This window comes from Camelina sativa, chromosome 15 (genome assembly GCF_030686135.1).
Source record: "Camelina sativa cultivar CO46 ecotype springtype chromosome 15, ASM3068613v1".
Classification (NCBI taxonomy): domain Eukaryota; kingdom Viridiplantae; phylum Streptophyta; class Magnoliopsida; order Brassicales; family Brassicaceae; genus Camelina; species Camelina sativa.
The window spans coordinates 9,658,016-9,680,556 of record NC_141894.1 but is presented as its reverse complement, the minus strand read 5'-3'; the positions used below and the strand labels follow the sequence as shown (position 1 = coordinate 9,680,556).

The 22,541-nt window shown below is 32.8% G+C and overlaps 3 protein-coding genes across 6 annotated transcripts; all 3 read left to right on the top strand.

The window, feature by feature from the left end:
• Positions 1 to 1,295: 1,295 nt before the first annotated feature.
• Positions 1,296 to 8,414, top strand: LOC104746301 (presequence protease 1, chloroplastic/mitochondrial). Of its 2 annotated transcripts, none has more exons than XM_087488400.1 (19): positions 1,296 to 1,973; positions 2,147 to 2,321; positions 2,671 to 2,845; positions 2,968 to 3,100; positions 3,237 to 3,307; positions 3,700 to 3,783; positions 3,903 to 3,993; positions 4,097 to 4,617; positions 4,693 to 4,857; positions 4,933 to 5,151; positions 5,243 to 5,370; positions 5,801 to 5,990; positions 6,573 to 6,656; positions 6,754 to 6,851; positions 7,034 to 7,298; positions 7,407 to 7,569; positions 7,659 to 7,839; positions 7,935 to 8,006; positions 8,113 to 8,414. In XM_087488400.1, the coding sequence occupies exons 1-19, from the start codon at positions 1,688 to 1,690 to the stop codon at positions 8,252 to 8,254; spliced, it is 3,243 nt and encodes a 1,080-aa protein (XP_087344526.1). In that variant the 5' UTR covers positions 1,296 to 1,687; the 3' UTR covers positions 8,255 to 8,414. The 2 variants fall into 2 exon arrangements, with proteins under 2 accessions (XP_087344526.1, XP_087344527.1); XM_087488401.1 differs by having other exon boundaries at positions 1,446 to 1,973; positions 2,153 to 2,321.
• Positions 8,415 to 12,857: 4,443 nt separating this feature from the next.
• On the top strand, positions 12,858 to 14,227 carry LOC104748316 (adenylate isopentenyltransferase 8, chloroplastic-like). Its single transcript, XM_010469980.2, has 2 exons — positions 12,858 to 13,455; positions 13,667 to 14,227. Exons 1-2 carry the CDS (start codon positions 12,944 to 12,946, stop codon positions 14,151 to 14,153), a joined length of 999 nt encoding a protein of 332 aa, XP_010468282.1. The 5' UTR covers positions 12,858 to 12,943; the 3' UTR covers positions 14,154 to 14,227.
• A 4,166-nt stretch (positions 14,228 to 18,393) lies between these two features.
• On the top strand, positions 18,394 to 19,899 carry LOC104748315 (cyclin-dependent kinase inhibitor 6-like). 3 transcript variants are annotated; one of them, XM_087488396.1, is made up of 4 exons: positions 18,394 to 18,858; positions 18,973 to 19,040; positions 19,148 to 19,333; positions 19,625 to 19,899. In XM_087488396.1, exons 1-4 carry the CDS (start codon positions 18,532 to 18,534, stop codon positions 19,689 to 19,691), a joined length of 648 nt encoding a protein of 215 aa, XP_087344522.1. In that variant the 5' UTR covers positions 18,394 to 18,531; the 3' UTR covers positions 19,692 to 19,899. The 3 variants fall into 3 exon arrangements, with proteins under 3 accessions (XP_087344522.1, XP_087344523.1, XP_087344524.1); XM_087488397.1 differs by having other exon boundaries at positions 18,406 to 18,858; positions 19,151 to 19,333; XM_087488398.1 differs by lacking the exon at positions 19,625 to 19,899 and having other exon boundaries at positions 18,410 to 18,858; positions 19,151 to 19,488.
• The last annotated feature ends 2,642 nt before the right edge of the window (positions 19,900 to 22,541 follow it).

Genomic DNA, 22,541 nt, shown 5'->3' with positions numbered 1-22,541 from the left:
AATTAAAATAATTAAACTTGATAAAAAATTATTTTGATTAATATTTTTTACGCAAAAACTTATTTTGATTTTGATGAGACGGTTGGCATTAATCCCATATAGGGAGTTAAGTGGAATTATTTTTTTTAAAAACACTTTTAGATGTGTAGCAGGAGATAAATATATTATTAGATTATACATATACCACACGGCTTAAAACCTTGAAAACACTACAAAAATCCTATACTTGAATACTTATATCAAATACCTATAAAATTATATATTTTAAAAATTAATAAAATAATAATAAAATAACAAATAAATACAAAATAAATTTTAAATTTTTAAAATTAAAAATATTATCCCGCGGTGTACCGCGGGTTAAATCCTAGTTTGGTTTAAATTCAATTAATATTATTCACCTAGATAAAATACAAAAAAAAAAAAAAAAAACAAATTATGACCAATGTTAATGGTAAACCTATTTTCACCAAGCTTACAAGAAAAATCAACAAAAGAAGAAAACAAGGTTTTCAGAGAGATTAAGAGTTGTTCTTAGAGAACTTTTTGTGTATTTGTTTTAGTGGTTAGTTTTTGTTTATTTAGGAAAAAAAAAAGATCTTTTACCATTTAAGAATTTGCCACATCCTGAGATGATTGCAAATCTTGAATCGAATATTCAATTGCTGGATGTTCAAATCTCAAACTGTGGTCAGTTTGATGCTCTTGTAGCTCTTAAGATGCTTAAGAAAAAGCGGTCACTGTTTGCCTCTCTCATTGCAGAGGAAGAGGCCCTTGTGAAGTCGGCCGAGACTTGAAAGATAAACGACACTAAAGAATTTTGGAACGAAGCCTGCACAGTCATTTATGATGAAGTTGTAGCACTCTTGCCTCCTGATGATCGCAAGCCTTTGCAAATTTGGAACGAAGCCTGCACAGTCATGCTATGCTTGATACACAGCGGTTGCCTTTTGAAGTTAGTGATATGCAAGTTATAAATCACCACTACAGAGGAGGAAGCTCAAGCAGCTCAAGCTCAAGACGAAGAACTTGAAGAGTCTCAGTCCTGCGGAAAGGCGCAAACGAACGTGAAAAGAAAGCTCACTTTTAATTATGCGCCAATTAGTTATTTAAGGATCGTTTGTAATATAGTCTATGCCTGAAACTTTCGAAGTTAAAGTTCACATTAATGATATGGTAATGTTTTTTTTTTCCCTCATCAGAAAAAAAAAAAAAAAAAAAAAAAAAAAAAAACAAGATTTAAGATATTTTCTGGTCATAATATAATTGGAGGATAAGCAAAGTAGCAGCAACACAACACTTAAAACACATTTGGCTATGCGAGAACCACGTTTCGTTTCTTGCAAATCAGCCCCTCTTTTTTTCAATTTTTGTCTCGACTTTAGAAAATGTAATTACTAATAACCAAAGGATTCAGAAGAAAAAAAAAATCAAAATACCATTTTAACGAAATAGAGAATATTTTTTCACAATAATTTTGTGTGTTGTACAAGAAATGAAGGATTCATTTTTCTTTTATTAATTTACATTTTTTTTTTCCTTTCTACAAGCAAAAACAAAAGCACAAAAAGATAAAAACCTCATCTCTGCCGTTGGGTTTTTTATTTTTACTTGCTTATTGCAAATCCAACCTTATATTTTGCCTCTAGCAGTCTTCGCCGGGGAAATTTTTTTATTTCCGGTAGCTATGCTACGAACCGTCTCTTGTTTAGCTTCGCGTAGTTCGTCCTCTCTATTCTTTCGCTTCTTCCGTCAGTTCCCTCGCTCTTACATGTCTCTCACATCATCCACGGCCGCTCTCCGTGTCCCCAGTCGCAGCCTTCGCCGGATTTCCTCTCCTTCAGTCGCCGGAAGACGTTTATTCCTCCGACGAGGTTTGAGGATTCCATCCACTGCTCTTCGCAGTGTCAGTGGGCAGTTCTCTCGCCTCTCTGTTCGCGCCGTCGCCACACAACCCGCACCACTTTATCCTGGTTGGGATTTTTTCACATAATACTTTATTTTTTCTGTTTTAGAAGTTTGATTGTTTAATGATTTGTTCTCTTAGTTTAGATTTCAGATTATATCTCTTTAATAGACGTGTTTAGGTGATAGTGTTGTCTTATCAATTTCACAAATGTTTTTTTAATTGGTTTTTGGGATTTAGATATAGGTCGAGATGAGGCTGAGAAGCTTGGATTTGAAAAAGTGTCGGAAGAATTCATCTCTGAGTGTAAATCAAAGGCGATTCTCTTCAAACACAAGAAAACTGGTTGCGAGGTGATGTCTGTGTCAAATGAAGATGAGAACAAAGTGTTCGGCGTTGTTTTCAGGACTCCTCCGTAAGTCTAGCTCATCAGAATTTTTGTCTTTGTATAAAAGGCTACTTGAGTGTTTATTAGGTAGGCTATTTGAATTGGTACCTAGGGCTTCACTTCTGGAATTTTAACTAATCGAATTGGTCAAAAGTTTCAATTTTAGTCCTATAAAAATTTGGTCAAGTCATTTCGTTTTTGGTACTTGTAAAGTGGTTGGAGGTCAATAACTTGTTAGATTACAAAGACGATATGAGTGACTGTACATTCAGTTGATATTGACAAGGCAACCTCCTTGTAAAAGGGATCTTAAGTTAAGGGTTGCGAAACTTTTATTGGATGTGATTTATAGATCACCGTTTTGTCTTAAATGCAGGAAGAATTCCACTGGCATTCCGCACATACTGGAACATAGCGTTCTATGTGGGTCAAGAAAGTACCCGCTTAAAGAGCCATTTGTTGAACTACTCAAGGGAAGTTTGCATACTTTTCTAAATGCTTTCACATATCCTGATAGGACCTGCTACCCAGTTGCTTCCACAAATACAAAGGTAAAATGAGCCAAATATAAAAGTCCTCCATTTGTTGTCCTCGAGGATCTAACCTATTTCTTTCTGATATTGTTATCTAAATTTAGTGTTTTTCTGATCACATTTCATTACTACCTATGTAGGATTTTTACAATCTTGTCGATGTATATTTGGATGCTGTCTTCTTCCCCAAGTGTGTGGATGATGTGCACACTTTTCAGCAAGAGGGCTGGCACTATGAGCTTAATGATCCCTCAGAAGACATATCTTACAAAGGTTTTATTTACCAAGGGTGCCTTTTTATAGAGCTATTTTCCTCTACTTAATAGTGTCTTAGCATTGGTATTATCTTTTTATCTGCTACTTTATATGTACTCACTCATACTATCTCATCGTTTATGCTTGATTTCAGGTGTTGTTTTTAATGAGATGAAAGGTGTCTATTCACAGCCTGATAACATTTTGGGGCGAATTGCTCAACAGGCAAGTTTTGGGTTTTGTTGACAATAACTGCCAGTTTCTCGAGAAATCTCTTTTAGTTCATTTTTGTAGTGGGTTCTAGTTGATACTGAATTATATGTGTAGTTGATCTTTTCTAGTGTTTACTAATGCACCTGATTATATGTGCATTACATACCATATTTGCATATTAGCTTTGAATTGCCAGAGATTCTGAAGTTGAAGTTCACAAAAAATGTTGGTTTTGACCTTATTAAACAATGAAGTGATGAAGCCATTTGAATTATAAACCTATCTTTCTTGAACATGCTGCTTGGACACTTGGTACCGAAAACATTGTTAGATAATCTGATATCATATTTTCTCGAAATTGTGGTCCTGATGAAATGACTTACTACTGTTTTCTCTTTTATTAGGCCTTATCCCCAGAAAATACATATGGTGTTGACAGTGGAGGTGATCCGAAAGATATCCCTAAGCTGACGTTCGAGGAATTTAAGGTTTGTTTAAAGTCAAATTATCATGCTAGTATACTGGTATAGGAGCCGGAGCGTAATGGTATGTGTATCCTCTGATGCATAGTATATAATATATATTTCTTGTGATGGGAAAATTTTAGGATTTCCACCGTCAGTATTATCACCCAAGCAATGCCAGAATCTGGTTCTATGGAGATGATGATCCTGTTCATCGCCTTCGTGTCTTGAGTGGTAAGGAGTAATATCTCCTTGTCTTACTAGAAATGATCTTTTTATTATTTGAGTTTGTTTTCTATGTTGATTTTGAAATTCATCTTATATCTTATATCTGCAGAATACTTGGACATGTTTGAAGCAAGTCCATCTCGCGATAGTTCGAAAATTATACCTCAAAAGTTATTCTCTCAGCCTATCAGACTAGTTGAGAAATATCCTGTTGGTCGAGATGGTGACCTTAAAAAGAAGCACATGTTGTGCGTTAACTGGCTATTGTCTGAGAAGCCCTTGGACTTGCAAACTCAACTCGCACTTGGGTTCTTGGATCATCTTATGCTGGGGACTCCTGCTTCACCACTAAGAAAAATCTTATTGGAAAGCGGTTTAGGAGAAGCTCTTGTCAGTAGTGGGATGTCAGACGAACTCTTGCAACCCCAGTTCAGTATTGGTTTGAAAGGTGTTTCCGAAGATAATGTGCAAAAGGTTGAAGAGTTAATCATGGATACTCTGAAAAAGTTGGCAGAAGATGGGTTTGACAATGATGCTTTGGAGGCATCCATGAATACAATTGAGTTTTCTCTGAGGGAAAACAACACAGGATCTTTCCCTCGTGGTTTATCACTTATGCTCCAATCTATTGTAAGTTTATATGCATTTATGCGTACGTTTCTGTCTATTCAGGTATCACTCCTTATTTGATTATTGGCTGTGTAGGCAAAATGGATATACGATATGGATCCTTTTGAGCCATTAAAGTATACGGAACCATTGAAGGCCTTGAAAACCAGAATAGCTAAGGAGGGATCCAAGGCTGTCTTTTCCCCACTGATAGAGCAGTTTATTTTAAACAACTCGCATCGTGTTACCATAGAGATGCAGGTATTCTTCTATTACAAGTTTCCCATTGCAATTTACTGTTTGTTAGGTTTCGTGCTAAAAACTAGTTTTTGTCAGCCTGATCCCGAAAAAGCTACTCAAGAGGAAGTGGAAGAGAAAAATATCTTGGAAAAAGTTAAAGCAAGTATGACAGAAGAAGATCTTGCAGAGCTAGCGCGTGCTACAGAGGAGCTGAAATTGAAACAAGAAACTCCTGACCCTCCTGAAGCACTGAGATGTGTCCCAAGTTTGAACTTAAGTGACATTCCAAAAGAACCTACTTATGTTCCCACTGAGGTAATCATTTTTGCTAGCCTTTGCTCCTGTTGTATTTCCTTACATTTTCCAAGCTTGCGAATTTTACTGATATGAAAGTTATAAACAATAGGTTGGAAATATCAACGGTGTGAAGGTTTTGCGGCATGACCTTTTCACAAATGATATTATCTACGCTGAAGTAGTCTTTGATATGGGTTCGCTGAAACATGAGCTTCTTCCGCTAGTACCACTTTTCTGGTATGATTTAAGCTTTCTTATGATTTTCTTTTGAGTTTTTTTGCCAAGTTTTTCCACAATGGTGTGTGGTGGAAATACTAATGAAGAATTTTGCTAGATTCTCCCATGCATTTTCTGTTTACTCCCGAATTTCCTGATAACTTATATTTAAGATCCCAATGCTAACTATTCGTCATAGCTTCCTTGTAATTTCTTTGATTCGTTTGATTGGCCTTCTGCTTTATGCCAGAAACTTGCATACTATAGTTCTATAGTTTGTTCACTTAAAACAATGTTGACTGTTTCTGGTGTGATTTCTTTATCAGGGTAATTCATGGTGCTTGATTTTCAAAAGCATAGGAAATTTTCGTATTTTAGAAAGTAGTGATTACTTTGGCAGCTGTCGTAGTGAATGTTTTGTTTGCAACTGATAAAATTGTTTTTTTGACAGTCAATCATTACTGGAGATGGGCACAAAAGATTTGACTTTTGTGCAACTTAATCAGTTGATTGGAAGGAAAACGGGAGGGATATCAGTTTATCCACTTACATCATCAGTGAGGGGTAAGGAGGAACCATGCAGCAAAATTATCGTACGTGGAAAATCCATGGCTGGACGTGCTGAAGACCTTTTTAACCTGGTACTTTGTCATTTGACATTCCTTGCTTTAGATTATGGCATTGTTCTCTAGATATATCTATGTTGGGATATGGGATATGTAGAGCTGACTACCTGATAGATCATGTTTTCTTGGGTCTCCAAGAGATATAGTGCAGCGGTTAATTTCTGCTGCATCCTATAGATAGTTTGCTTAATGTGTTCTACCAATTTCCTTGTCTCCATGTTCAATGTGTTATGGGATGTGTAGAGATGTCCACCTGATGAATCTTGTTTTCTTGGGTCTCCAAGAGATGTAGTGCAGCTGCTATTGTATATATCTTTATTGTTATCTTTTTTTACAAAATACAAAAGTGCTGCCTCTCTCATCTCTTTACCCATGTCTCTTTTTTCTCTGTCTTTCCTATGAGTGTACTGAATTATCGTACACAGTGTCTGTTAATATATATAATGTAACCTTAGAAAATTTATTCAATGCCTTTTTCAATGCCTTTCATGAAATACAGTCATGGTCCAACTAAACATTTCTTCAGTCCCATATATTATTTAAGTTCTGTTGAACTTATTGGTTGACTTTTATTTTGTTGCTTTTGTCTTGCTGCAGATGAATTGCTTATTGCAAGAGGTTCAATTTACAGATCAGCAGCGGTTTAAACAATTTGTCTCTCAAAGCAGAGCACGGATGGAGGTATGCACACTGTAGTAGAGTTTTGTCATTCTCCCTTTTGCATGATAAGTGAAACTTGAAAGTAGTAGTATAAACATCACTTTTGCATTCAATGCAGAACCGATTGAGGGGAAGTGGCCATGGAATTGCTGCGGCGAGGATGGATGCAATGTTGAACATTGCTGGATGGATGTCTGAACAGATGGGTGGTCTCAGGTTGGAACTTAAGATTTCAAAATTCTTTATTTGACTTTTAATGTACCCCTCGTTTAAATCCTATTCTCTTTTTTAGTGTGGATCGTTATTGAGAATGAATTTTATTCACATTGTAGAGTTATCCTCTATTATTAGTTTAAGACTATAGGAACCTAACAAAGATGAACATCTCTGTTTTGTAGTTATCTTGAATTTTTACATACCCTTGAAAAGAAAGTGGATGAAGATTGGGAAGGGATTTCATCTTCACTTGAGGAGATCAGAAGATCTCTCCTTGCCAAGAATGGTTGCATAGTTAATATGACTGCTGATGGGAAGTCTCTCACCAACGTTGAAAAATCTGTTGCGAAATTTCTTGATTTACTCCCTGAGAACCCGTCTGGTGGGCTTGTCACTTGGGATGGTCGACTTCCTCTGAGAAATGAAGCTATTGTCATACCAACACAGGTACAAAAAAAAAAAAAAAAAAAAGGAAGACGCTTTATATAGAATAGTAGAATCGGTTGGGTTTTGGGTTTTCCATATAGTAAACTCGCATTCTTACTCTCTTTGCAGGTTAACTATGTTGGAAAAGCAGGTAACATATACGGCACCGGGTATGAACTTGACGGCAGTGCATATGTTATATCAAAGCATATTAGCAATACATGGTTATGGGACCGTGTTCGTGTAAGCGGTGGTGCATATGGAGGTTTCTGTGATTTCGATTCGCATTCAGGTAAAAACTGCTTCTTACGTTCTTGAATGTTAAAGGGATTTGTTGTCCTAACCTATTCTAATATTAACCTGATCTCCTTTTCGTTTCAGGGGTATTTTCTTACTTATCCTACCGAGATCCAAACTTGTTGAAGACACTTGATATATATGATGGAACTGGAGATTTCCTACGTGGCCTTGACGTGGATCAAGAAACACTCACTAAAGCTATTATTGGAACCATCGGTGATGTTGATTCATACCAATTACCTGATGCCAAAGGTTATAGCAGGTAAATGATTTTATTTTATTTTCGTTTTTGTCTAACCAATTTAAACGAACATAACGGATCCTGAATCAAAATTTGTCAAATCTCTTTTCATTCAGTTTGTTGAGGCATTTACTTGGGGTAACTGACGAAGAACGACAAAGAAAGCGTGAGGAGATATTAACAACAAGGTTGGATAATTAACGTCATTCTATCGATTAACTTAAGTATTCTTTTGCATTCTAATTAAAAGTGTTAACTGGATTTTTATTTAATCTTCTTGTTTGCTCTCCACAGTTTGAAGGACTTCAAGAATTTCGCAGAGGCAATTGATGCGGTTAGAGATAAAGGTGTCGCGGTGGCTGTGGCATCTGCAGAAGACATTGATGCAGCCAACAATGCACGATCTAACTTTTTCGAGGTGAAGAAAGCTCTCTAAATGGATCCGGACAAGTTTTACAAATAATACTTGCAATTGAGAATCTCGTTATGTTTCTCTTTTGTTTCTCTATTGGAGTCAATGTCTTGATCTCAAAGCTAATATTAAATGTCCAATACATTATGAATTTTCACAGTAAATGAAGCATTTTCACCGTCAACCTAAAGATACAGTAATTTTACTCGTTTTTCTTCCCTATCCGAATTGCCTCTATGAAAAATCTTACAATCGAAAATTTAATTTATGTTTTCGTAATTATGACATGACTTATTGCATTACGATAATGCTACAGTCAGTAAGATATCAACAGACGACTCGATTTTTTTTAACAAATTCGTCTTTCCACATCTTTCAAATTTATTAAATTTTCCATTTAGCTTAAGTTTCTCCTTTAGATTTGTATACACATCATCAACTTTACATTTTCACTGCACAGAAGAAAAAAATGATGTACGAATTGATATATGATATAATATTTATGGTAACATATAACACTGATTGAGTGAACAAATCTATATAATAATAACAATCTGAAAAAATGCCAACAGTTGCGATTTTTCGTCGTACCTTTTCGTAAAAAATAATTTTTTTACAGAAATATTCAACGGTTGCATCTTTTAAAAATTTGTGTCTGTTAAATGTAGAGTTGTGTCTCTTACAAACAGTTGTGTCTATTCAAATGTTCACATCTTTATAAATTTATATATAAGTGACTTCTCATCATTGTATTTAATTTTTCTTTATTTTATATTTTTTTACAGTAATTGTTTACAGTTGCGTCTCTCTAAAAAGTTGTGTCTGTTGAATATAGAATTGTGTCTTTTACAAACAGTTGTGTCTGTTCACATCGTTAGAAATCTATATATTCGTCATATATTTTCGTAAAAAATATACTTTTTTGACAGAAAAATTCAATGGTTGCATCTCTTTAAAAAGTTGCGTCTTAAATGAAGAGTTGTGTCCCTTACAAACAGTTGTGTCTATTCAAATGTTCACATTTTTATAAATTTATATATAAGTGACTTCTCATCATTGTATTCAAATTTTCATTATTTTATATTTTTGGCGGTAAATTTTTACAGCTGCGTCTCTCTAAAAAGTTGCGTCTGTTGAATATAGAGTTGTCTCTTTTATAAACAGTTGTGTCTGTTCACATCTTTAGAAATCTATATATAAATAACTTCTCATCATTGTATTCAAATTTTCTTTATATTTGAATTAGTTAAAAGAGAATTTGTTGGAAATGATGTCTCATCACTGTGAGAAAATTATTCCAGTTTGATATATTTTGTTAATCGTTGTAATATTTAATTATATTCAGTCCCTAGGTATACAACCATCTATTCATCGAGGGTTATCATTTTATTGGTATGAATCCAAACCGAAATTTTTGTTTTTAGCTGTTTAAAATTGTGGTTCAAGTTGGTTTTTCAGAAAATGAGAGCATATTGGCTCTTATATGTTTGTTTACTTTTTTGTCACAAGTATATATTTGTCTACTCCATGCTTTTTGATTAGAAAACTAATTGTATTATAGAAAACAAAATGGATTTCTATATTTCTATTTTTTTTTTAAAAATATCTCATTATGAAATATCAAGGTAAAAATAAAAATAAAAATATCACAGTTTGTTCTATTATATTTTCTACTGTTGGGAATATTCAGTTTATTGGGAGATGGAAAACTGGTGATCAACAGAAAGATTGATGGTTGAGATGATTGTCCAATAAACTATCTTGACGACAAAGACTTATCTACAACTTCATACAAGTTAAGAGAATTTGTATATTTAGTTCTAGTCATAATACACTCAAATTGAAATCTTAACAACAAAAGAAAGAGGAGCGTGTGGAAGCAATGAACCCGGCCGTCCTTGGCCGACCATCTTCCTTAGACGCGCACATTGTGATGCTATATCATACACCTAAATATTATTGTTAAAGGTTATAACTATTATTGTTCCCCTCTAATATTTATTATATTATTTATTTATGTATGACTCGGGATAATTAATCAACATCTTACGCGGAGAAAAATAATTAGTAAGTACATTCAATATTAGATTAACCATATATATATATATATATAATCTATTATAATTGCCAAAATGTTTAATGACTATAAGTTGTTTTACATAAAAATATGTTTCATCTATGAAACAATAGTTGTTTGTATACAATACTGCCTTTATGAAAATAGATGTATTCTTTCTTATATGAATATATAACTGAGTTTTGATTCAAATAAATAAAATATGTTATAATTTTCTGTTTTGTTATATTCAAATTTGAGAGGATTGGTAATTTTCTTACTGATTGAGTGAATAGTAATATTTTTATTCATTTTGTATGAAGCAAAAATTGATTTTGGAGATAGAAGTATGTTTGAGTTATGCTAAAAAGATTAAAATAATTAATTGAAATGAATTTAAACAAATCATTATGTCATTTTAAGAATGGTCCTCATTAACATTTTTAATATTTTAATTTACTATATAATTATTTAAGAAATTTATGTTGTCTTATACAATGTATTCATAATTTTATCATTTAAAACAAATTAAAAATATAATCATTTACATATCATATTTGACAACAAGAGAACAAGTTGTAACAGTTCATAAAATACATAAAAATATGACTGTAAGTTTAAGAAGAGAAGACACAACTGCAGATTGCATTTATTCATTTTTCAGAAATTAAAAAATATTTTACGAAAAATTACGACGAAAATACACAGATAAAATGTTACATTGAAAAGATGCGAACGAAATGTTATGACGAATAAAAGCAAACAAAATAACATAACTGCAATGTAATCTCATGGAAGTTAATCGTAAAAATTTGTTTAATTTGATGTGTGTAGTATTGTTAATTATATATTTAATCATATGTGAAGGTAAGATTATTTTTAAAGAATATTTTTCAATAAAGATATAAAGAATGTTTCAAAAATTTGTATGTTTTTGAAATTTTTATTAAATAGTTTAGAAATCTCAATAGTTTAATATATAAATTTAAATAAAGAAAAATTGTAACAAATATTTTACTAAAATGAGTTCCTCCGCAATATCGCGGGGGCTCCATACCTAGTGAAGATAATGGAAAGGAGGAAAAGAAAAGCACTTGTCTACAAACTATCAAGTGCTATATGTTAGCACTAAAGAATGAAAGTATACAGGGAAACATTGTTTTCAGATTTGTAACCCTATACAAAAACAGTCCCTTACAAGGAAGCATCGAACTTTGGATATCTTACTTCCTAAAGATCCAGATCGATTTAGAGTCCATAAGAAGATTAATTAGAGGTACGTACCTCTTCAATTGTGTTTTTACCGCCCATGCAACTCTAAATACACTTTGATGTTTGAGGGGTGATATCGATGTCACTAAAATAAATTAAAAGTGGTGCTATTACATATGCCTGGGCAAAATACCATGATCCGAAGGTCCGATCCAAACATGATCCAAAAAACCCGACCCAAATCCGTATATAAAATTTTAAAATATCCTAACGGTTTCAAAATCTCTAAATCTGAAAATCCAAACAGATCCGAACGGATATCCGAATATACCTACATTATTAATATATAGTAGTAATATATTAGTAATATATATAATTTTAATAAAATAAGTGTCCAAAATATTTAGACTTTTGGATATTTTAGATATTTGTAAGTACTTAAACTATTGTTTTAGTAAATTTGGATTAAAAAAATACTTTAAGTTTTTAGATTTGTTGAGTATTTTTTGAATAATTTAGACAAATTTTGATACTAAAATTTTGAGTTTTGAGAATTTCGGTAATCCGAATCCAAACCCAAAATACACGATCCGAATCCGATCCGAACCCGAAATCTAAGAATACTCGAACGGGTCCTATACTTCTAAACCCCAAAACCCAAAAATCTGAAATACCCGATCTAAACCCGAACGGATACTCGAACGCCCATGCCTACTATTACATATATGTAATGTAGTTAGTTTTCTCAATTATTCAGATTTTTGAGTGTTGATACTGATTTTTATTTTTTTCTTTTTTGAACAAAGAATGTTGAATATACTGATATTAATTTATTGTAGGGGAATTGCATTGTATAACTCAAAATGCTATTAAGAATATAGCATATTAATCCAATTGGTAAATAATATTATTTTATTTACTTCAATTTTTTGAATTAATATGCTATATTCTTAAATAAGTTTCCAATTTTGGCTACCACACTAATTCACCCTTTATTGTAATACTAGTACTTAAAAAAAATTTGTTTTTTTGGTAATTAAAATAATATTATTCATAAATATTATAAAAATAACATAAACGCTTGATTGTGTAATTTATTTTTGCTAATAATATTTCATAAGAAAAGGTACACCAAGTACAATGAAATGGTAACAAATCAATATATTCATGCAAGAGATATTACAAACTCAGTTATAATCCTTTAGTCTTCAATACCAATCAAAGCAAAAAAATCCACTACTATTTATATATGTAATTATAAAGAGACAAATGTTGTCATAAGAGAACACAAGCAAACCAGTTTATACATATAAATACCTATTGATATCCTTTAACTTTTCAAAACATTCTTTTGTTCTGTCTTGATTAGGGTTTATACCATTGGACCCATCAGCAGATCTAAGATAGATTGTAACCAGCGCATTTCTCTCTTTGTATAATTAATTATGCAAGGACTTACGTCCACATTCCTCTCTCGCTCCCTCGTCCCGACCACTTCTCCGCGTCTACGACTGCAACCAAGATCAGCAGTTCCTATGACTGTCGTTTGCATGGACAAATCACGCAAGGAGAAAGTGGTTGTGATCATGGGAGCCACTGGATCAGGCAAGTCACGCCTCTCAATCGATCTCGCAACCCGTTTCTCTGGCGAGATCATCAATTCCGACAAGATCCAGTTCTACAAAGGATTGGAGATCACCACAAATCAAATGAGCATCTCTGAGAGATGTGGAGTCCCTCACCATTTGCTCGGTCTGCTCCCTCCGGATGGTGGCGAACTAACTCCCTCTGAATACCGCTCTTTGGCGTCGCAGTCCATCTCTGAGATAACCGCTCGTGGTAAGCTCCCTATTATAGCTGGCGGATCAAACTCCTACATTCATGCCCTCCTTGTCAACCGTTTCGACCCCCTAACGCATCCATTCTCTTCTGATACCTCCATCTCTTCTGACTTGAGGTATGACATCTCTATATGTACAGTTCGTCTTGTTTGTATTATGTTAACGTGTAAGTTCTCGTTTCGTATATATATACTGATTAGAAATGAATTTAAAATCTTAACTAAAGCACCTTTGACTTATATAAGTGTATACTTCCAAATTGTAAACGTAACTGGAAGGAGAACCTTTCTGTTTACACTAACCATTTGCGTTTGCACTGATGTAAAGGTACGAGTGTTGCTTCCTCTGGGTGGATGTCGCAGTCCCTGTCCTGTTTGAGCACCTCTCAAAACGTGTCGACCAGATGATGGAGTCAGGGATGTTCGAGGAGCTCGCCAGTTTCTACAACCCGATATATGCGGGTTCCAAGAACCGAACCGGGATTCACAAGAGCATAGGAATACCCGAGTTCGACAGGTACTTCATCTTATATCCACCGGAGAGAAACCACAAGGTGTCCGAATGGGACCAAGCGAGAAAGGCGGTATACGAGGAAGCTGTTCAAGAAATCAGGGAGAACACTTGGCTGCTTGCAAAGAAGCAGATTGAGAGGATCAATATGCTTAAAAGCAACGGATGGGAGATTCAAAGGTTGGACGCGACGCCGTCGATTGGAAGCTGGTCAAGAGAGATTTGGGACAAGACTGTTTTGGCTGAAAGCGTTAAGATCATGAACCGTTTCTTGGTGAAAGAGAAAGCTGGAGTTATTGGTTAGTTGATTTGAAAAACTAACAAAAATTAATTATATATATTATTATATTCTACACTGGATTGTTGTTTTAATATTTCTCGTTAAAGTCCCTTGTTATTTGTTTACTGAATTCAAATAATAGTGGAAATTTTGAAGTTTAATATTCCGATAAATTTTTATAAAACTTTATTTCACAATTTGATTTAATAAATTTGGAACTCTTTAAAATAGAAATACAAATGCTAAAAACCGCGGGAAAACTCTTAGTATTGGAAATTTTGAAATTTAATATTCTTTGTTCGATAAATTTTTATAAGATTTTATTTCACATTGAATTGAATTAATTTGGAACTCTTTGAAGTATAAATACAAATGCTCAAAATCGCAGGAAAATTTTGTCATTGAAAATTTTGAAATTTAATATTCTTTGTTCCATAAATATTATTAGATTTTATTTCACATTTGATATAATAAATTTGGAACTCTTTAGAGTAGGAATACAAATGCTCAAAACCGCGGGAAGATTAAAAAAAAAATTATTGAAGTGTTATTGGTCTATATGTAGGATTTGAGAACTATGACCAGAAAGTTTTTATGGGATTTGGAATGATCACTATAAAATTTTAACACCAAACTAATGGATTTTAAAATAATAAGTTTATTTCTGCAGATTTTAGCGTTTGTATTTCTACTTTAAACAGTACCAAATTTGTTAAATCCAATGTGAAATAAAATCTAATAAAAATTTATTGAACAAAAAAATTAAATTTTAAATTTTCAATGATAAGGTTTTTTCCGTGGTTTTTAGCATTTTGTATTTCTATTTTAAAGAATTTTAAATTTATGAAATCTAATGTAAAATAAAATCTAATAAAATTTATCGAACAAAGAATGAACTTTATAATTTATAATGAGAAAGTTTATCCCGCGGTTTTGAGCATTTGTATCCCTACTCTCAAGAGTTCCAAATTTAAATATAAGGGTAAGTAGATTTCCCACATGACGAAATACTCTTCGACACTTTTGCAAATATTTTAAAATTATTGTTAAAATATGTAATCAACCACAAATAGTTCTTTATCGAAAACACAAATAAAACTAATGTCATATGAGAAAATATATTTAAGATTGTATTTGTATAGTGTTATATAGTACTCTATTCTAAACTAATTTTAAAGAAATCACTTTTCATTTTTATCTCGAACGTAGGTATCGATGCCAATATTAATTAGTGTGTAATAATCGTACTTTTGTCAAATATAAGTTAAATCAGTCTACGGTTATATATGGATGAAAGACTGAGACTCCCTTGTTCGTCTTCTCAGGTATTACCAAGTGTCTTGCGCCAAAACACAATATGATTGGTAAAAGCGTGTTTTCTCTTGCATAATTTGATGTGATATTAAGTAGTTGTAGTTACGGCCAATCGCAAGATTAATTCCGATTATTGTTGTATAAACACTATGGTCATTGCTAAAAACACATGCATCGAAAGGCTCAGTCATGCACCCTTCAAATAAATTATGATCAACTAATAAATACCAAACAGTAGAAAGATCGACCAGTATCGAACTTGGTCATATCATTATCATGATATGATTAAGTGGTAACAGACAGGCATGCAGGTTCATTTACTTGAAGATTCAGATGAACCAGAACTGTGAATTTATGAACACAGCCATAAGATGAGTTGCTGATCAGTCTCTTCACTGGTCCTTTACTCCTTTTGTCTTTGTAATCTGTAAGACTTGCCAAAGGCATGAAACAGGAAATTAAAGGTAAGTGTAAGATGAGAGACAGTTACACAGATCCCGACCCCAACTGAAAATAAAGCTCACCAACTAACAGTCTTCCTTCTGTTAAAAAAAAAAAAGTGGAACCCCTAAAAGTGTAACTTTTACATTGTTTGACTTTTTCTATTATATGTCATCTGTTAGAAAACTCGAGCTCCTCGATTGACTTCTTCTTTTATGGCAATCAGGTGTGACCAGAAGAGAATTCTCAAGAACCAAGAACCAAGATTCGTACGTAACAGCCATGTTTGTATCATATTCTAGAGATTAATTAATAGACTCTTTTTTTTTTACAACAATTAATTAATAGAGATTAATCTGGTTTTTTGTTCGGTTGAGAATCTTTCAAATATATAAGTGCATTAATCACTAATAATTAGTATATGATATCACGACATTAATACAATTTTCCCTTACTACTATCTACAAACTTACAAAGACTAGCTAATTCTAATTTGTTTTTTTCTTTTCTTTTTCATCTAATTTTAGAAATCAGATCTTTGTTTTTTCTTTTTTCTTTCTGCAATCAAAAGTATTAAAATTATGATCTAAAGTTTTGCTACATAATAAAATGATAACATAAGGATATTTTAAATATATATATATGAAATTAACCTTATTGTTCTTTGAATTTTCCTAACTAGCTAATTGGCAATGAGTTATAAACTGATGGTTTCTTGAATTACCGTGTTTCGTACTCACAAAAGAACTACTGGTCACTGAATTAATTACTCACTTTAACTTGTATATAATATAATCATAATCATTCGCTAAATAAATGCCTTGATCAGCGAATTCGTTGTTGCATCAGTCACTTATTTACTCGATGATTCTTTATTGAAAATGGTCCCATCCTCCCTGGAAGAATAAAGAAGTAGTTATGTATCAATTATACACACTTATACAATATGCTTAATTTATAAACGGTTCTGGCCATTTTGTATTTGTGCTCTTTAATATATACCTTAATTTAGTGGTTACATGCAAATATGCAATTGGTTTTAAATGTACGGACATTGTATAGTTGAGCTTAAATGCAATCAGTCTCTATGGTGCTATATTATACTAATATGGTTTAAACACATGTACATGGTTTCATAGAACATTGTCCCAAAAATGACGTATAGGACAAAATATGTTGTTGATGGAGTATTTGAATGAACACATGCATGGAAACTTACAAAATCTAAACTTCGGAAAAAAAAGAAAGGAAAAAAAAAAAGACAAGAGTAAAAGCCTTTAAATTAGATGAGTTAATAACTGATATGACATAAATGATGTTTCTACTAATTAAGCAAACCCCTAATTTTTAGTATTTATTTTTTAAGATTCATGCAGTAGTTTGCTCTTCACTGATTCCATGGTTATGAAGATTACGATGATATGAACCAAGACATTAACTGTCTTATTATTCTTACAACTACTTAGCTTGTTGATGAATTTATTCTCTTACTCTCTTACTAATACAGTAATACAATATTTAATACACAAATTAAATGAACGTGGCGATAGAAATGTTCCGGCAAACAACATACATTTATATAAATCAGTTCATCGATGTATCTTATACATATATATATATATATTGAATATAATTCACATTTTATAAAATCGGTTAATTGATGTATAAAGCTTTTGTTTACAATGTTTTAGTTTTGGAATATTGTAATAAACTTACTACATTTACAACTTAAAACAAAAACATATAAATATGGTTTCTTTATATATTGTAAAATCATTTAATCGATGTTTTTTTGGTATTGTTATAAACTTTGTATATTTTATTCGACATATATATATATATATATATATATGTTTTTGTGTAAGATCACGAACTGATGTACACGTACAGTTTAACATGAAAGTATTTCAACCCTATGTTCTGGCTGGTAACATATATCCATCCATCAGTCATCCCACAAAACCATGCATGATAGGAAAAACGCGTAAGATGAAAGGGATCACACTAATTTTTATCCCATCCACACCTCAACCATTCATATATATAACCTCGATATGTCACATCATTAAATAGTGTAACAACTGATTATGGAATATATAAAATCCAATTACGAGGATAATTAATACTACTAAACTTGTTCGATATGGTTCTCATTATAATCCCCTAAAAATAATTTTAATAGTAAAAGAGTAAAATTGTAGTTATTTTACCTCCAATATCGCAAAGTCGAAAAGTAAATAAAATAAATGATTAAACGTTACGTTCATACTACGTCGTAACTACCGTAAATGATTGCGTTTTGAATTGCTTTGAAAGGAACCAAAAACGGCAACAACAACTTAAAAAACGCGTTTGGAAATCCCAACGGCGTTTTTGTGTAAAAAAGAAAGAAGCGAAACTCCGTAACGGCGCCGTTATATAACAATAACCTCCGTCCGCTCGGTAAGGAATATAAAATCTCAGCCGTTGAAAAAATCAACGGCTCAGGATGATGATTCACCTCTCCTCTCTCTTCCTTTTCTTCTTCGCCCCCACCAAAATCTCCTCTGCTTTGTTAACAAGCAAAACTAGAAATAGAAACAACAACCAGAGAAAGAGAGAGAAAGAGCACACAAAATCGAAGAGAGAAAAAGAGAGAGAGAGAGAGATGAGCGAGAGAAAGCGAGAGCTTGAAGAAGAAGCTTCAAGCACAAGCGTATCACCTCAGAAGAAAACAAAGCTAGATGACGATTCTGATTCATCATCGGACTCTCGTGAGCTCGTCGTCGTCATCGCCGCTGCTTCGTCTTCTTCTCATTCCGTTGCTTCTTCCGAAGCTCTAGCTTCATATGATTCCTCTGCTACATCCACCGGAGAAGATAATGATCAGAATCAGAGCTCATCATCGAGTATCATCATCAGCTCCGATTGTTGTTTCAACAGTGAATCGAAAGAAATCGCGAAGAACCGTTCCACGTTTGGTACAGATCTGGAGGTGAAAAAACTCATCTCTACTTCAATCGATTCCGATTTTGATTTCATTTTTTTATTTCCTCTGTTTTTGTTTTAACGAATCATCTCCATTGATGTGTGTGTGTGTGTGTTTCAGTTTCAAGCTCATCAAATCTCAGAAACGGAAACCAAAACCTCAACGTTGATTACTAGTTGTAATTTCAGGTTTCTTTGTTTCCCCCAAATTTTAAAAGTTCTAGACTCTTTTTTTTTTTTTTTTTTTGTTCCTTCTCTGTTCTGATTTTTGTTTTTTGTTTGTTTGTTTGGGGAAGCAGGAAAGAGAAAAGTCCGGTGAGCGAGGGTTTGGGAGAAACAACAACAGAGATGGAATCGGAGGTGAAAGAGGAAGGGAGAAAACAACCGGAGGTGAGCAAAACTCCAACGGCGGCGGAGATTGAGGGTTTTTTCTCGGAGCTAGAGAATGAAGCAGAGGATAAGAAGAAGCAATTCATAGAAAAGTGATTCCATTTTTTTACAATCTGTTCATCTTCTTCTTCTTCACGTGTGTTTGCTTTTTTTATGAGAGTCCGTACATGGAGGAGAGGAGAGGAGATAATGTAAAAATGTCTGCGTGCGCATGATAAAAAGATTAACCGACGCGTAGTTTAGCATATATCCTCTGTGTGTGTGTATTGTGTTGTGTTGTGTTGTGAGAGAGAGAGAGAGAGAGAGAGAGAGAGAGAGAGAGAGAGAGAGAGAGAGAAGAATCAGAATCGTAACGAACAGAGACACTTTTTTTTTGGGCACAGGTACAACTTCGATATTGTCAATGACGAACCGCTTCAAGGTCGCTACAAGTGGGATCGTCTACTTTAACCCATGATGATGATTAACATCCGAAGGAAGAAGCTGAAGCTGAAGCTGCAGGACATTTTTTTTTTTGTTTCTTCGTTTACATAATTCCACTTGTGTACAGCTCTGATCTCTCTTTTAAAACCTATGTTAATTAGTAGCTCGTACAAACAAACAAAAAAACAAAAAAGATACAACCTTTATAATGAAATATCGGATCTTGATTAGTTAATTACGGTGCTTTTTCCATGGATTTGTTATGTTTCTGTTTTTTTAAAAAATCAGATGAAATGGTTTAGGCAGAGTTTGATGAGAGTCTAGTGCATGAATATGGAAAGGTACCTCTTGTTTGGATTCTATAAAACAAACATTGGATGCTTATTACTACAATTATTTTTATCTTACCCAAATTGTTAGTATTGTTTTCTTGTCTCTTATCATTCTTGTTCTTACATTTGCAATTTTGTGTATATGCTTTTTAAATGTTTCATAGTTTCAGGTATCATAGTACCCAAAATTTTACAATAATATCTGAAACCAAAAAAACTGATTCCTTTATTTTAAAAAAGGGAAAAACTGGAGAAAAGAGGAAAGGGAGGTACCCATGACATGACGGTACACAGTTGGGTCTGTGTACTTCTCTACAAACTGCCAATCCTACAAATGTATATTAACATTTTCTCCCCTCGTTTATAATATTCTTTTATTTATTTCGGAATATTCCTCTGTTTTTTTGTTGTTGTTTTGGATCCTTTCATCACCTCTAAACACTTGGTCGACCACTAAGAAAAATACCAAAAACACAGTCCTTATTGTAACAAAACATCATCTATGATTGATTTCCAAAAATTGTGTAATTAAAAATGATTTACATAGAAGATTAATATATTTGTGTATTAAACTTTTTGGTGGTACGAGAAGGGATTAGGAAATAATCATTTGAGGCTTCTTTATTCTACCGAGCGAGCAGACAGACACATGCACGTGCCTCTGTTCTCAAATGTTTTTTTTTTTTTTTTAACTAATTTAATTAAAATTGTACAATTAATCTCGATTTCCAACTTTCGAAGAGAAACAAATCGATGCTAAAAACATTAAAACATAAAAAGAGACAACATCATATGGGTTAAAAAAAATAAAAGCCGGAAACGATCGATCGTTAAAGGTTAAAAACATATCAAATCGTATCTTCCTTACAAATCAGTCCACATGGACGTGAACATACAGAGACGGGATCATGCAAATGCAACCGCCAATTTCTACGTCCACATGTCTCCTTTGTGACGTAACCAGATAATCATGTACTACTACTCTATTTTTAAAAACTACACAAATTATATACTATAAGTGAATTGAAATATCACACGTGTAAACATATGAACATGTGAACCCACATCTAATTTAATACTAGTGCTTACATGTGTATATTACTAAAACTTTTTGCATACATCATTATATTGGACTCACACAAAACATGAACACTATACTCTATACATTTGTATTTGTGTCAGAACGAATTGGGTGTAGAGAGACTAAAGGACATAAATTTTTCCTCTGTGTGAGTAAAAGACAAATAGGTGTCTAGTGGAAGCATGGGTAAAACCGTAAAAGAAGAATCAGTCTTGCGATGTAAAAATAAATTTAGTTTGTTGCTCTTCTCCTAATTTGAACCACGTTTTAAAGTAAAAACAAAAGATGTAAAAATGGAAGTAAATAACTGGTATAATAGTCAAATCACGAAGTACACGCTCGAGTCATGCGTGACTGAAATTATATATTGTTGTTGTAAACAATTTGATCAATTAGAACCTTTCTCTCTATAATTTTACTGTTTAACGAATCGCAAATTGGTCTACATTTATAGTGACCTCAAAACTTTCAACAAAATGCTTCAGCCGCTCATGGATCTTGGGGCAAGTACGTTAATTATTACACAAACTTATTCAATATATCCAATTTGTTAAAGAGTATCAAAGAATATATAAAATATGTTATGAGAGCAATTCAGAGATTTGGGCTTTGATCTTTGTTTCAGGCCCAATATTTTTTAAAAAAATATTTATAAATCACAGTGTTAACTAAAATATTATTTCATAATTTGATTACCCAAATAAAAGAAAAAGAATTTACAAAAATAGTTTATAAATCAAGCGATCTGGAAGAGTGAGTAAAACAATCCGTTTTGAAAGCCTAATACTTTGTTTAATCTATCGATTGTAGAATTTATTATGTTATTAGTTATAATGAAACTAGTATTAGACCCGTACGGGAACAAAGTAGTTTTAAGATCAAAATATAAAACATCAAACATGAAATAGACATAGATAATTAATGTTTTTTCTTTTCTTTCTCACTTTTCAGTTTATTATATTGTCGTTTTCTTGACATATACTTATAAAATGCTGTGATTTATGAGCCAAGTAAAGTATATATGTAACAATGAAAGATTAAAATAAAAATACTTAAATATAATTTTAAAAAGCAAAAGCTATTTTATTATATAAAAATAAAATATTTGTCACCGTTCTTTTCTTGATTCTAATTGACACATGGATCAATTTCTTCAAAAATATATCTTGTTGTTTTTCTATTCATCTTTTTCTTTTCTGTTTTGCTGAAAAAAAAAAAAATATGCGAAGCTTCATGTTGTATGATCATTGATACATTTGTAATATCGATTTTATATCAATAAAGATTGAAGATGTTAAAAAAGAAAAACTGATTATAAAGATAATAACACTTGACTTCGTAATTTATAAGACCAATATTTTCTTTTCTTCTCTTTTACTCTTTTTCGATCTCTGTCCCACCTATTACAGCAATAACGGCAAAGATGATTCGGCAGGTCATGCGAATCCGAAACCAATGTGATAA